General features: G+C 37.7%; 1 protein-coding gene across 1 annotated transcript; it reads right to left on the reverse strand.

Annotated features, from left to right (window-relative positions):
- Window positions 1-222: 222 nt before the first annotated feature.
- On the reverse strand, window positions 223-13,166 carry LOC139686632 (uncharacterized). The gene is made up of 5 exons (XM_071583670.1): window positions 13,058-13,166; window positions 12,238-12,487; window positions 8,713-9,112; window positions 4,393-4,530; window positions 223-1,630 (listed from the first exon to the last, which is right to left on the reverse strand). Exons 1-5 carry the CDS (start codon window positions 13,164-13,166, stop codon window positions 1,400-1,402), a joined length of 1,128 nt encoding a protein of 375 aa, XP_071439771.1. The 3' UTR covers window positions 223-1,399.
- Between the last annotated feature and the right edge of the window lie 4,378 nt (window positions 13,167-17,544).

A 17,544-nucleotide genomic window follows, 5' to 3' on the forward strand; every position in this document is an offset into this window, starting at 1 on the left:
TATTACACTTTGGCCCAATGACAATAAATGTACTCAGCAGTCTCCATTCTACAATCTGCATTTTTCTTGACAAGTTTTCCACCGGGTGTAATGCGACAGAACTAAGTATTCCAATTTTCTTGAGCATGGATACATTATCAGGCTTATTCACGATATTCATAACATAAGTGTACACGTTTTGAAATTTCAGAATAAAAAAATTATATTTCACATCACAAATTCATTATACTATACATGTGAACACTATGGAATCACTTCTCCATAAACTCAATGACTCACTGAAATACTGAAGCAGTGTAACAAATGGGTGTTTATTTATTTTTTACAAAATTCATGCATTGGTATGCAAGAAAACTAATTAGTATAAATTGTTACTCAGCATGAAAATCCATGCATCCATACTTAATGGCAATAATGCCAATATACAAGTATACATATTACATATGTATTTATTTCATAACATCTTGTCATCTCCTGTCATTGTTTTGGTAAAAAAAATCGTCATCAATATTTGCATCTTGAAGTGGCATAGGTGTCATTAATCCACCTAACCTACGTACATGCCATTCTAGTGCACAGAAACTGTAACTGCTTCTCCCCATAGCAAACTACATCTTTACTCAATTTGCATTTCAATTCTGACCAATCCAAAGGGTCAAGCACTGAAAGAAAGGCATAGCCGAGGCACACAAGGCAACTCACACGTACACACACACACACACACACACCCACAGACATGCCACTAGCAGAATGGACCCCTCCTCCTAAACAAACTAACAGAGCAAGAGGGGACAGACCTCGTTCTCCCCCTTAAGCCCTCAGCCTACCTCTCCTCAATACGTGCCAAACTGCCATCCCCTGGGACATGCCACTGTAAATCGGAGAGGAAGGAGTGATTCCAGATTCATATTGCCACTTGGTGAATGCAATGCAATTAGAGATTGCCATGAGCTGCGGCTATTCGGGATAACAGCTTATCATGGACAAATGACCGGATGACACCTTTGGCAAGGATTTCAGTCGAAAGAGCTGAGCACCCGCCCTCATCATGGGTGGGATCTAAGAAAGCTTGTGACGTGGGTCTCCCAGGGGCAAATCATTTGAGGGATCTGACCTCAGCAGTTGGCTGGGGGACCATGAACAGACAACAGGCAGAGGGCTTTTTTCAGGAGGCAAAGGAAGGAATGAGCACTTTTGCCCATTTGTGTGCATGCAAAGAACAGGGCCACCGGTGAGAAAGGGGGAAGGGGAGAGAGGATGCATGCATGTGTGAATGTGTGCCATGTGGTGGACATCCATTTTGTGGGGCTGGCAACAGAGAGCACAGTGCACGCAAGTCCAGCTTGCGTGCCAGTGTAGGATATGCACATTTGGCCCCCTCCTCGGAGGGGCCCCAGTCCTAACAGCCGACGCCATCGAGGGGGGGGCTTCGGTACTTGGCACGGATGTGGAGGTAGGATGAGACGGCGGCAGGTGCTGAGGAGGAAACGGAGCAGTCTGATGTCTCTGCCAGATCCCCTCCTCTCCGAGAAACAACGCGCACCACGCAAGGGTCATGCCTCAGCAGGAAGTGCTCAAGGGTGTCCCAGCCACCACCCACACGCACCATCATGTGCCGACCCTTGAGGAGCTGCAATGGAATGGGAGCCGGGCATCAAGCACCGCTCAAGGCAGACGCAGTGAATGCACACGTTTTATGCTCCAGGCGTTTTATTTCTATTCGTCACCCTGCTCTCACGCTCAATTGCAAATACACTCGAGGGGCAGTAATGCTGCCTGCAGTGCATTTACTCAAGGGAAAAAATGACTGCTTTAGCAGATGCAAAGAAACCACAACATGATTTCATTACTTACAAAAAATGGTATAATTACAGCGGAATCCTTATATAATGAGCATGACGTACAATGAGAATAGTCAAGTGTGGGTGTGTAATTAGTAAGGGTATTCGTAGCAATTAGTAGATTCTCCCAAGGATGGAGACGTTAATCCTGTTGCAATAATTTTCTGCAGCCAACATATTTTATTGCACATCAATCAGAGAGTATTTCAAAAGGAGAACTTGAGCTTCTTATGGCCTTTTTAAGACAGGCTATATTGAATAATTTTTCATTAAGCCGTAAAGGGTAAGCCCTTTGCTCTTTACCCTATATGACTTAAGGAATAATTACTTAATATGAGCTTCTTATGGCCTTTTTAAGACAGGCTATATTGAATAATTTTTCATTAAGCCGTAAAGGGTAAGCCCTTTGCTCTTTACCCTATATGGCTTAAGGAATAATTACGTAATATATTCAGAAAGTGTTTCATCAGGAACAAAGTTATGGAACATTCCTGGATTATCTCCTTTGAATAAGTTATGCATAGATAGCTGAAACATTGCTGTATATGTGCACTTGACTATAAATAATGAATAAAATTTTATGATTTCCATTTTTATGCAAAGTCAAATTGTACTTTTCACGAAGAGACTGCTGTCAGTACAATGTTTTTCTTGGATGCAAACCAAACCATTATATCAAGATCTTGCTATATTGAATTCATTATATCAGGATTCCACAGTGTTATTCATATATTCCTGGTTGATATTTTAATAACTATCAAGTAAAATAGTAGTAATAATTATTTTAGAGGGAATAAATTGAAAAGCGTTGAGAGAACATGAAACCTCGACTGAAAGTACATTAGGCTTTGGTCAGGATATTCCTTGGTGATATGCATTTTTCTCTTTAGCATATACATTCCATAAGGCCTTGACCCCTAACCATGTAAATATTTAAAGTTAAACACCTTTTGGTCGCTTCTTTTATATACCCGAAAACGTACCAAAATTAAATTTACTTAGGCATATGTGGAAAATCAAGGGCTAAAAATCAATGAAAAATCAATGAAAAAAGATACTTTTCCTAATAAAAAGATCTAAGTTATGTCAAATGATATTTCATGTAAATCAGTGTTGGAAAAAGGGTTATAGCATCTAATTAAAATGGATTAATAATGAAGATACAAACACCACATTTTAATTTCAGTGCTATCATCTCAACACACACATTTTTGATTGATTTTGGTTAGTTTGAAAATGCTGGCGTTTGCATCATCAAAATAGCATGAACAAGAATAAGTTGTTTCATTAGAATCATTGCAAGTGCTGTATTATCAACCTTAAAAGGCAAATTTTGATGGAAGATAAGCATAAACTTCCCAGAGAGGTGGAACAAAAATGCATTCATACCTGAAATATATGGTGGCAATAATTTAGTTCTCATCACTTTGTTATTTATTACTTATTTTGAACATAAATTCTGGACTTATGGGAAATACCACTGCTTTTTATTGTCAATGTGAACTGTAAAATATACAGGAATATTTTTTGGAGATCTGTCAGTGCTGAAACTGCTTCTTCATTGCTTAAAACAGTCCAAGAGTAAAATAAGTACCTTTCTATTTAATTTTTTTGTACTTTGCCATGCAATTTCATTTTTACATTCAACATTAAAATGCCCTGAGATTTGCAGGAAATGAGTTAAGTGTACTGTGCACATGCCACAGACTTGTTTAAGAGTAATATGTACTTCAGTTGTCACAAATGAAAAGTAAACCACTATATAACTCTTTCGTGAAATAAATTGTAAGGCAGTAAAAAAATAGAATTCAAATGGCATGGAATGTGTCCCATTGATATATAAAATATCAAATAAATATGCACTGAGGAAGTATATACACAAAATGTGTTGAATATATATTTCATGATATTAATGGTATGAAGGGTTTTTCCATTTACCATCACCAACAAGCCACAAAATATACAGTGACAAGTCATTGCATCAAAATATTACGTACCATTTTAATTATGCCACCCACATTGCAATTGCAACTTCCCATTGAAGGTCAACTCTGGTTTGCACATTTTACTGATAAGTCCATTCAGAATTCCAAGTCCCATCAAGAATGTGCTAGCAAAGGTCCATGGTAAAATATAAAGACCTAAGGGAAATGGTCTTTACCAGGAGACCACTTGCTATTGCTAAGAAAATTATTTACAAAATTCCCGAATTGGGTAACTCTCACTTGAAAACTGAGGATATACATTTAATTAGTGACTGGACATGGATGACTAACATTCAAACTGAGACAAATTCTGCTACTAGAAAATTCCCACAATTATCAAAATATTTTTGGAAAAAGTTAAATTTACTCTAGAAACATTTTCCAGCCTACTCATTTGGAAAAGGAAAGAAATGACCAATAATATGAAAAATGGCAAAAAATTGTTATACTTTGGAAAAATGAATTAAATAAAAATTAAAATAATAAATTGGTATCCCTGTGGCACTAATGACAAGTCTCCTTCCTAACCACAGGACCATGGTACTGAATGTGCCTATTCTCCTCACCCTTATGAAGACATTGCGTCCTGCAATACTGTATTTGCCCTCGCCCAGCTTCTTGACCTTGAGCTTGTTGCACCGCCCCCCCTTGCACTGGCACTGGCGCTCTGACATCCGTGCCACCTGCTGCACCTGCAAATAAATCTGCAACCCAATGCACCACCATTAGTGGTGCCTCTCCCACAAAATATGCATGGGCAAATGATTCTTTGAAACACAATTGATAGTGACACTGATAACAGACATATTAAATACAGTCCAATGCTTCGGTTAACACTCCCTCATTCATGGTTGCGAGTTGTGGCCAAGAGGTTCTCCGCACCTGTACTTCTGTTTCTAAGTTGAAAGAAAATACACACAATGGAATATATATGTATGTATGTATCCCTACAATTTGCTTAGTAGCAGCATATGGACTAAAAATGTGCCATGCAGTAATGTTAATGATTGGGAAAGCATTCCTGTGAGGTTGATTAGGCTGCTGTGCATTGTGTCAATTCTGGGCCCTCCTCTGGCAATCTCTCCATGGCATAACACTTAATGATCAGAGCTCGGTACATAACTCTGAATTGGGGTGTATCACATCACTCATATTATTAAAAGGTCAAGTTTGTCTAATAATATAAAATTTATTGACAAATTATATTAAATGTTTGATCTGACTACGCTATTTCCCAGCCCAGAAATTGGACCCTAATTTTTTGGATTGGAATTTATGAACAATATGAGGATTGGGCAGAAAAGGATCAAGTAGTTTGATGCTAACACATAATACAAAGAATACTGAGAGGTTAGATTTGAAAATTTATCAGTTATACCGACGTTTATTCCTTAAAAAGTAATTAAAAAATTAATTAAAAATTGCAGAATCCCAGAAATTCGTCCTCAATGCTGCTGAATCATATATTCAGCTATTTTCACTGGGGTTGTCAATTCCCTCTTATACAATATCATTGTCACTTCTTTGTAGTGCATTGCTAATTTTGCAATTTTAAAAAGATATTATCATAGTCCCACCTTTCAACTTTCCACCACTCTTTCAATCAAAAAAACACTAGAATTCAATAGCCATTTCATTCTTCCCGTAACATGAAAGAAAGGTTATAAGATACCAACTCATGATGGCATACCAACGTGTCCGAAAGTTTTAATCATTTAGGAGCACATGAGTGTCTGCATATACTAAATCCACCCTATGATCACTCTTTTCTTGAATCATCTTCTTTTTAATGTGATGCCTAGTTTCTGTTATTATTTTGATATTATCGCAATTTGTTTTAAAAGCAACCACTTTCCATGCCATGACAATACTTTCATACTATTTAAGGTTGAATGTCTACGAGATCTAATTTTATCGGAACAGATATGATGTGTGTACATATTAACAAAGGTGTGACATCCCTGTTCAATCAACATGTATTAAGTTTTGCAGCAGCACCACATGCAAGATTACTTTTCATAATTTATTATATATTAGGAAATTTTGAGAAAGTACTTTCAATGACACATTAAAACTTTGATGCTTACTCCTGACCCATAACAGTTATACATTCATTATCAAAATTTGTAATCAAGGCAACCATTCTCTAATCCTGATGCAAGAAAAAACACTTAATATTAAGTTTTTTTGCTGTAAATTGACGCGTTTTAGAGATCAAAATTATACCCCCATATGATATGTCCCATCAAACACAAGCTGATTTTATTGCAAATTTTGGAGTAAATAGAGTGCATCCCTTTGCACTAGGTGCAGGAAATACAGTGTATTGAATTTAATTATAACAAAATATTGTATATTATAACTAAGTAATTAAATTATAATAAAATTATATGGCTAGAATTTCATGCTAGCAGCATTTATTTTAGGGGGATCATACAAAAGCAATTAAATCACAAATCGTCTTCAAAACCATTGATTGAATTTTATATTTTGTATTTCTTAAATCTAATTTTGATCTTTTGTGTTTCATGATGAAATAGCCAGTCCATTGACAGAGAAGTGATATATTGTATTTCTTTATTACCCCCACTGGAGGCAATGCTTGGCCCCATGCTAAGAGCCACTCTCAATACCACTAAATAAGACTTTTAAGACTGAGCTCCATAAATACGGCATCCAATATTTGAATTTGTGATATCATGTCTCCTTGCATATCTACAAGAATAGCTCATACCATGATGGGTGCCCTAAACTTGATGGTGTGTTAGGTTGAATCACTTTGACCTTATATATCTGAGAATTGCCCTTGGCCTAAAAAGAGCTTCAGGTCATCCATTCCACACAGCAATCAGCCAATCCTCCATCAAATCAGGTGATATCCATCTTGAGCACTGAGATTCAACAATTATCCTATTCAGCTGTATTTTCTGAGGGAATGCTTTGAATTTTAAAATAACGTATGATCATGTCATTTATAAATACAGCTTGCATCATGCAAACTTTTATTTTCATAAGTTTTTATGATGATGCTTTTTGCAACTTTTTCATCATTTGGGTACCTTTGCACTTTGGGTGATGGCATGCCAAAGCGAATGGGTGTCTCATTTTCATTACTTGTTTAGTACATGAGAGGCCTAGTTATGTGTCTTTTGTAACCCGATCATGTTTATTGGGAAATTTATTAGTTCATCATGGATGTAAGAGAGCAGGCATTGATTGACAAAGTGAAGTTCTAGATGTCAGGATAAAAACACTAAATTGCATCATGTATACACACCATTCGGTGCTTGTCTTTGATTCTTGATGCAAAGGGAATGTTCAGTGGTCCTGCAAATTCTTGAACTTTCAGTTTGATCATTTCCTTTTTCAGTGCTTTCATATTGCTTTTCCTCTCATTCTGAAGAAGAGAGTAATCAAGTCATGGTAAATCTCAAGTAAAAAGACAAATATGCAGAATTGCCTCTGTTATTAAAAAAAATTCAGTGATTGGAAGACAATCTGATAATTTAAAAATACATCAGGAATATAAATTCCTTAAGAAAAACTCGAGGAAACTCTGGTGCATAACAAAAAAAATATGTAATGACAGGGTACTTTCCTCCAAAAATAAATATGAAAATATCCTGGGATATCATCAATGAGTCTAATGAAAAAATTCTCAAAGACACTTCCTAAAACATAGCAACATGGTGACGACTCATATCCAAGGTACTCAGAGTTGGCAAATGATTTCAATGCACTCCCACTTTAATATCTAATGTGATTCATCTTCCATCAAGCACTTCTGCTAATCTTTCTTGTAATGTTTCCTCTTTTTTTTAATTGTCATTAAATTCACAATATATCAAAAGTAACTATTTCATATTACTCTAATAAAAATTCCTAAGGCCAAGATATTATAAACTTATGAAGTAATTTATGTCATATAATTACATAAATATCCACTCCTATTATTAATACATGAGTCACTGACTAATGATGATTTTCTCTCTAATTTAAAACATACAAAAATTATACCCATTAACAAAAACAAATCATACCCACATGATTTAAGTAAAGACAGATGTATTGCCTTACAAATTTTTTGTCAAAAAATGTGGGACACCAGCATTCAGGCTTTATCAAACAAGCTGTGCTCTACATACTACCTCTTACACCAGCCATCAAATTCAAGGTGGTGCAAAAATAATACTGATCTTGTATTGTGGTGTATTCTATCCCAGCATGTCCTATAATAGTATATTCTGGGTCTTCTTCCAAACTACCCAATATTCACTTTCATTCTTTCAGATATAAGATTTTTCACTCAACTTTAATTCTCCTTCATCCTTTCCAGAACCTTGGAAGTGAACTTGAATTATATCGCCTAAGTAAGTAGGTAATAATTTCAAATCACACATGCACTGGTGGTTCATACATCGCATGATGCATAAAACTAGTTATGCAGCTGAAAACAACCTCATAAAAGCACTCCTGCCAACAAAGTGGAACCATTGGTCCGCTTTGGAGGCCATGAACCAGGGCAAATATCATAAATATTGGTGATAGTTGTTCATGCATTGTAGTAAATACTTATATTCACAGTAGTGCAATGTGATACTCAATACATTATAAATCACTTGTGAGGCTATGATGAGTCACTTTGGTGCATTTAAAATGATAACCTTAAATTTCACACATAAATCCAAAGACAATGTGTGCTTTAATCTTTTGCATTTATATGAAAAAATATCATCTTCCTTTCAGGGAAATAATGTTAGTTGAAGACCGTGCAGCTTCCACGGCATCATCACAACCTGAAGTGATGGTCTACTTTTGGAATGGCCTCCAGGGCCCATGGAAATGCACCATTGGATGCCTCTCGGTACTGGTTCATGGATCCTCACCCTTCTGTCCAACTCGGTGATCTCCTCCCTTGCCACCTGCTCGCCGCCACCCGCTGAGTGGCAGTTCCTCCGCAAGCGTATGCCCACCTGCTCAGCCAGTGGGAGGTCCAGGTCTGTCACATCAAGGTCGCTGCCACGCACTGACCCCCAGTCGTCATCCTCGGTGCCATCGCTGGGGATGCCATCACTTGTGCCACCTCCAATAGCCTTCCCGGCACCCTCACTCTTTGCACGGCGTAGGTGGCCGTTGGGCCGACCATCCACTTGTGCCGTGAGGCTCCTCCGGTCTGCACTGCGAGGTCGTCCCAACCGTGGCCCGGGGCTGCTGCTGGCACTCCCACCCCACTTAGGGCCACTCACCATGGGCGATGACCCTGAGGCCATGATGGCTGATGATGAGCTGCAAGGGCAGGCACGTGGAAATTCACATGGACACATGGAATACCTTTACTTATATTCTTACTTGTACGTCTTACAGGAACAAGTAAAAACACACTTTAATTGAAACTTGAAATCATTTCCAGTGATACCACTAGATAGGAATGAGTTTATATATATATCAATCATATATATATATAAATTATATATATATAAATCATATATATATATAAATTATATATATATATATATATATATATATATATATATATATATATATATATATATATATATATATATATATATATATAAATCATATATATATATATATATAAATCATATATATATATATATATATATATACTCATATATACAGAAACAGATATAAGGAAAAGGGATAGGAACACATATAAAGGACGAACACAATAAAGGTGGGGAAGGCGGAATCGAACGGATCACAAGAGTAAAAATTATTCCTTGACCGGGACTCGAATCTCGGATCTTTCCACTTGCCGGGCGGATGCTCTTAACCACTTGAGCTATCGAGGAAACGTAGTTTACCCTGAGATCCGTGGGTCTAATATGTCGCCAAGCGTCCCGATTCTTTAGCCAAGAGATGGCGTCAGGGGACTGTTTCACCCACCAAAGGAGAAATAGACAATACACAAGAGGAAAGGAAAGTGGTTTAGAATTCATACAACATCATACAGGAAAGGAACAGTGCGTTTCGTGGCACGCATAGCCAGAAGAAAGAGATGAGCCACATTGGCCAAATACACATTCAAACACGAAATCCCGCCAAATGGCGAATAAATACTCATATATACAGAAACAGATATAAGGAAAAGGGATAGGAACACATATAAAGGATAAATAAATCATATATATATATATATATATATATATATACATACATATATATATATATATATATATATATATATATATATATATATATATATATATATATATATATAAATAAATCATATATATACATATATATGTAGATGATTTGGTCAAAGTAACATGGAAGTGTTGAATAACAAACTTAGACAGCAACGAACAATATAAAAACACATAAAAAGATCACTCACCCGTTATTTCTTGATCATTTTGACGGAATTCAGCTCCGTCTTTATTGGACGAGATAGAAGTAATGACTGCTCATTCATTCACTCTGCAGTCATTACTTCTATCTCTTCCGATGAAGACGGAGCTGACTTCCGTCAAAATGATCAAGAAATAATGTGTGAGTGATCTTTTTATGTGTTTTTATAATGTTGGTTGCTGTCCAAGTTTGTTATAATCATATTCATTTACATGGAAATAGATATAAGGAAAAGGGATATGAACATATATAAAGGACGATATGGTATTGTATGATTGCTAAACCATTGCCCTTTCCTCTTGTGTGTTGTCTATTTCTCCTTTGGTGGGTGGACGCCATCTCTAAGCCAAAGAATCAGGGCACTTGGTGACGTATAAAGACTCACAGATCTCAGTGTAAATAAATTATGTTTCCTCGATAGCCCAAGTGGTTAGAGCATCTGCCCGACAAGTGGAAAGATCCGGTGTTCAAGTTCTGGTCGAGGAAATATTTTTACTCCCGGGATCTGTTTGATTCCGCCTTCCCCACCTCTTCTGTGTTCATCCTTTATGTGATCCTATCCCTTTCCCTTACATCTATTTCCATATGAATGAATATTTTTTCGCCATATGGTGGGATTTCATGTTTGAATGTGTTTGTGTGTGTATATACTCTCTCTCTCTCCCTCTATATATATATATATATATATATATATATATATATATATATATATATATATATATATATATATATAGTATTCGGTTCCTGGGTTCGATTCCCGGTCAAGGCACTCTGGGCACCTGCAGCTCCACCCAAGCTAAAGTGATTTTTCGGGTACCAGGTCTTCCTGGGAAACCATAACCGGCACAGGGAAAGGAACTGGCCCCCCTACCCTGATGTGTGAATTTCAAACGCCGTCGGGCTTAGTACTGGGTGAACTCTTCCTACCAAACCGACCTTCAGATTGATTGCTGTGTTTATGGTTTATATATATATAATATGTATATATAGAAAATATATATGTATGTTTATATGTTTATATATATATATATATATATACTCATATATACAGAAACAGATATAAGGAAAAGGGATAGGAACACATATAAAGGACGAACACAATATATATATATATATATATATATATATATATATATATATATATATATATATATATATATATATATATACATACACACACTGGAAACTCATGCAATGAGCATAATTTGCTCCACGATTTTTTTCGTAAAGCGAAACACTCTTTCAGTGAAACAACTTTTTACATATATGTATATTAACATTATGTAAAATACGATAATGCATTCCATGCTGAAAAAATTAATTAGGTACAAGGTTTAATCAAAGAAAAGTATTCATTCATTGTTTAAGATTATGGAAAATGTTTATCTTTTAAATTTAAGATTTAATCAACCGTGAACGCAAATTTTATTATTCACTGCATTCTTCTTGTGATGAATACCTTGAACTAAGCTTTCTACATGAATGACGGTAATTGATACAATCTTTTTTATATTTATAAAGTAAACAAAAAGAACCAAACACACCAGAATATTACTTATCAATGGGATAAAGGCATGTTCTATTTTTCAACTAGAGGGTGCAGGGTGGGCAAATTTGCACTACACTGGTGAAACTTTATTATATTCAAATATCGTTTGGACAAAAAGGCACACACTGCTACTTGCTATCTGATATGAGTATACAAAGGATCAAGGAATCCAAAGATGTGATGGAAGATAAAATATCTCATAGAATCCATTAAGAGTAATGGTAAAAACGGTATGCATGCCGTACACCCACCAAGCACAAATAGACATGACTCACTTCATGATGCCACACCCAATCAAGTGGCTCATGGAGGAGACTTCTATATGCGCGCCCACCCACACATAATACTTGCTCTATAAGCAGAGGGGCTAGCACACACAGATATGAGGGCAACTACTGCATGTGCAAGGCAGTTCCAGCAGAGAGAGAAAGGGGGCTGAGTTAACGCTGCTGGCCTACGAAGCAGCAGACAAAGAGAGAATAATCTCCACCTGTGGCTCACTTGCCTGCTGTGTCTCATCTTGATTGGTCGGCTGGAGGGCCTGGGGGCTGCCGTGGGTGCCACCCCTATGCTGTGCCGCCAGTTAGCGCTGGTGGCTGCCCCAAGTGCCTCCCTTTCCTCCTGCTGTGCTATTTCCTTCTCCAGCTGCACAAGGCCTGGAGGCTCAAGGTCAAAGCGGGCCGCCAGGCGGGACACCTCCAGCAGGCAGAGCACCACATTGCGGGGTTGACTGTGCAGGACTGTGGGGAACAGTGAGAGTGGACCTGTGAGCGATATTCTGATGGAAAGATGCACACTGCGTCTCAAAGACCTCTCTTCCAGTCACTCAAGGTCAGCCTTTGATGAACACTGACTAAGCACTACTCTAATTTTAAGCTTTGAGAAACACCTATAAACCAAATGACCCACAGGACAGGAAACCAATTTTTTGCTTCAAATGCATAGTCCATCAATTGTCATTGGATAAACAATTAAGATGTCTTCCCATTGCCCTCCTCAAAAATGTTTCTTATGTGATGACATCACTCAAACGGTCACCCCACTGAGGGCAGATGCCATTGTCAGGCACACCTCAATGAGAAACAGACCTTGAGTGAGTGTTTGGACAGGGGAGAGTGGTGTGGTGTGGCCAAACCTTGATTGTGTGGTTTGGATATGCAGGGTGAAGGGATGCTGATATTGTAGTAAAACCCGGTGTCAAAATTGGTTACCCCTGCATATCACTCAACTGTAAAATCCTACCCCCCATCCACCAGATGGTTTTCTCGGACCATAACACACCACCCTTATGGTTTCAACCTCATCCCTACCTTCTTCCCTGGCACTCAGAAAATCCAACAGATTTTGAAGGAGCTTTATCCCATCATAATAAATAATGAGTCCACATCCCTCCAATTTGAGCCCCTCCATCCCATTCATTGTCCCACAAATTTGCACAGCATTCAAAGTTAGACATAGAAAAGGAACATGACGTAGAGGAAGATAGCTTAGGTCCAGGCATACTAGACAATGAGATAGAAAGGGAATTAAGGGAGACGAAATTAAATAAGGCAGTGGGGGCGGATAACATTCCCGTGGAACTATTGAAATGCTTAGGAAAATGTGGGAGGAAGAGGCTATATGGGCTGATCCGTAGTATTTATGAGGAGGGAATCTGGCCGGAAGACTTTGTGAGATCAGTTTTAGTTCCTATTCCGAAAAAGGTAAAGGCCACGTCATGTGAGGACTATAGGACAATAAGTTTGATATCCCACGCAGCTTAAGTTGTTCTTAGGATCATAAACAAAAGGATAGAGAGTAGGGCAAATGATTACTTAGGGGATGATCGGTTTGAGTTTAGGAAGGGGAGAGGTACTCGTGATGCCATTGCAGTAATGAGATTATTAATTGAGAGGAATACTATATAGAACACAACCAGGAGGTATTTGCCTGTTTCGTAGATTTCGAAAAAGCATTTGATAGAGTGAATTGGGAAACACTAATGAGTATTCTTCAGGAAATAGGAATACATTATCACCATTGCTGTTCAACCTGTATGCAGAGGAAATGATCAAAGAGGCATGGGAAGAACTGGAGCTAGGAATAAAAGTGGGCGGGGAATCCGTAAAATCAGTTAGGTTTGCTGATGACCAAGCCTTAGTTTGTCAGTCAGACAAGGGGTTGCAAGCATTGCTGAGTGAATTGGAAATTCAGTGCGACAGGTATGGGATGAGAATCAATATAAATAAAACAAAGGTAATGCGATGTTCTTGAAAGATAAAGACTAGGCATTAAAGAGATTAAAATAGGAGGGCAAAAACTAGAGCAGGTAGAACAGTTTACGTATTTCGGTAGTGTTTTGGACCAACACGGTCAAAGTAGTAGGGACATAAGGAGAAGAATTGTGCTAGGCAAAGAGGCTTTGACAAGGAAGAGGTAGTTGTTGACAGGGACGTTGAGTAAGGATGTTAAGATAAGACTTGTAAAAACTTTGATATGGAGCGTAGCTATGCACGGCGCGGAAACGTGGTCATTGAAGCAGGTGGATAGACGTAGACCGGAGGCTTTTGCAATGTGGGTGTGGAGAAGAATGGAGAAGGTGAAATGGACAGAGAAGAAAACAAACGAGGAAGTACTTGGTATGGTGGGCGAAGAGAGGGGTTTGTTGGGAGAAATCCTATGGAGACATGAAAAGTGGATGAAGGGTGTATTGACCGGCAGTGGGATGTTGAAGACTGTGGTAGAGGGGAGAATGTTAGGCAAACGAGGAAAGGTAAGGAACAGGATAGGGATGTTAGATGGGATGAAGGAAGGAAGAAAGTACGCAGAGATGAATAGGGACCTAATATAAAGTAGGTTGCTGGGTTTTGTGTTTTTTAGGAGTCACAAAATGTTTTATTTAGTAGCTGTGTCCATCCAAAAACCTACCTTAACCAGTAGTTTACCTAAAAAAAAAAATTAAAGCCCACAAGGTCCCTCCCCCTTGTCCCCCCACACAATTCTCAGTCTGCAAGTTCCTTAGATGTCAACGCTCCCTCTTCCCTGCTCCACAGTTTCTCTTCTCCCAAGCTACTCTAAATTCTTAATGCAGATGTTTCAGGCAATGAGCCACAAGGACCCTAACGTTATGCAATTTAAGCTTGATAGCTCATTATTGCTCTTGGAAAAATGGTTCAACGTTAACAAAGAGAATGTAAATGTACTAAAAACATGTTATATCCAATTTAAAAATGAAGGAAAGTGCCTCAGTTAGACCTCTACTTAAAAGGCCATCCTATAGAAAGGTTACACAGTACCAAGTTTTTAGGTTTGTCTATTGATGAGTCTTTAAACTGGGGGATCCATACCAATGGTCCATACTCCACTTTGGCAAAAAGTGGATTTATTCTACGAAAACTTACAAACATTGTGCATTGGAATATACTAAAAATGGTGTACTATGGCAACTTTCAGTGACACCTGAGCTACAGGATTATTTTCTGGGAGCATCAACCGACTTCTGTAGAGTTTTTATAATGCAAGAAAGATGTATTATGTATTTAGCAAAAATACCCCCATGGCAAACTTGCAAACCTTATTTTAAAGAATCGAAAATTTCAACTTTACCTTGTCTGTATATTTATTACTTATGTATGAGTGTTAAGGATAATATGAAACAATAAATCACCAGTGCACAAGTACATAGGCATAGTACTAGACAGAGTGTTGGTGCACATTTATTCTGCCACTCTTCTACTCTGTATATTAATAGTCCCTTTCATGTGGCCATCAAAATTTTTATCCATCTGCCACTAGGCATAAAATCTGCTCCATCTATGGGTACATTTAAGAGATATCTCAAGCATTTTCTGATAGATAAGTGATATTATGGTGTGGATGAGTTTCTGGAGCATTCGGAACAATGAAACAGCTGATTATTTGTTCTCTGACTTTTCCTATATTTTACTTTGTGAAGTCATGGGGCCAGTAAAATTTATATTATATTCTGTAACTTCTATCCCTCTTTTTTACATTTCTGCTCTGGTTAATATGTTTTGGTCACCTCTTTTGGGCACATTCCACCATGGGCCAAAATTAAAATTCGCCCTTGCACAAGTAAACAGTCCAGAGCAAAATATATTAAAAACGTTTCCCTTTCTTGTTGGAAATGATCAAAATTACATCAAATGAAATTTTATGCTTGTGAAGAATAGTGGAAAAATGGGTGCAGCATTCAGTTTAAAAGAAATAATCATGACATGTGGATGTCCTATGTCATTTTTCATCTTGCCATCTCAACACATATTTATTATAATGATATTTGTTTAGAGATTTTGGTGGCCATGTTTATAATAATATTACCACAACTGAGAGGACATTCTCAATGCAATTAAAGAAAATGCCAATTGTTTAAAACCTGTTGCACAAAGAGAAAACACAATAAGTGAGCAACACATAAGTGGAAATGAAAACAGCACTCATCTTTTCAGTTGGTATGCAAAAAATAAGTGTTCCTCCATAAAGTGAGGAACTCAGACAGAACGTAGAAGTATTTCCTTATCAAGTAGGTTTTCATGTATATTTTGACTCTTGAATAGGAGGAGGTATATATTATTTCAGTGAGTATTTTGTTACACACAATGGATGCTGCATTATGGTGCCCTTTTGGCTTAATATTATTTTATACTCCATTATTTGTGTCTCGTGTTTCCTCAGAGTATTCTAATGGAGATACTTAGAATTTTTGGAAAACGAAAAGGAATATTTCCTTATGAATAAGGTACATCAGAGAATGTAAAGGCAGGGTAAGGGGATGATCCCTATGGATTGAAAGTGTGGTGTGCCATGGGTCTGCATTGGCATACTGCAGCTAACCTTTACAGTTCTCTTCTGTAGAGAGAGAACATGGGTGGAGTAACTAACATTCCCCCAGAAAATAATGGCACATGTTAAATGCGAGTAAACTTTGGCAAAGTAGATTCATTTGAGGGTGCCAATGGAGACAAAACCTATTGGTTTGTGGGGGATGAAAATTACAGTAGCCATTGCCCCATGATAAAGGTAATGTGCATGGATCCGTCATGAGTTTCATTTCAGCATAGGCATAAGAATTCAATGGGAATATGTTGTAGTACTGTTTAATTTGATGGGTGGGCATTTGATAGGAGGAGATTTCTTGGGGTGGAGTTTAAGGTTTATTGTCTTATTCATGTTTACAGAAAGATAATTATCATCACAACAATGGAGTATGTAATAAATGAAATCGTGTCTTTCATAAATTTAGCTAGATCCCTTGGTCTCCATTGACATGTTAGTGGTACTGGTAGTTTTAGGGGAGGCGATCAATGACTGAGGTTATTCGTGCCATCATGGATGGATGGGAAAGGATAAAGTGTGTAGAAAAACCCAGCATTGGCATTAGCATACTCTTAACGAAAGGTGCAAGCAGCAGATCAGCAGCTTAACGTCCCATCCGATGGACAGCGTACTCACTTAAAGTGCTCTCCTCAAAGCACCTCAAGTAGGGATTGAGATGCCACTGAAAAAATCTGCTGACTCCAGGATTCGATTCTGGGCCCTCTCGGTGAAAAGCCAGATGCCACTGCACCATCCCAATCCCCGCAGATATGTTTATGTGGGTGTTGAGGGTGCATTGCAAAGCAAACCTCAGCTAACACTGCTAATAACCTATTATGTAATACTCCCACCACCAATTCTATATTTAGATGGAAAGAAGTTTCTCAGATAGACATAATTAAAGTAGTGAAAAAGTTCAAGAATTCTAATTGTAAAGATATGTTTGGGCTTTCAAATAATTCAATCAAATCTGTAATTGACT

Source organism: Hetaerina americana, unplaced genomic scaffold, assembly GCF_022747635.1.
Source record: "Hetaerina americana unplaced genomic scaffold, ioHetAmer1.1.p SCAF_1437, whole genome shotgun sequence".
Lineage (NCBI taxonomy): Eukaryota > Metazoa > Arthropoda > Insecta > Odonata > Calopterygidae > Hetaerina > Hetaerina americana.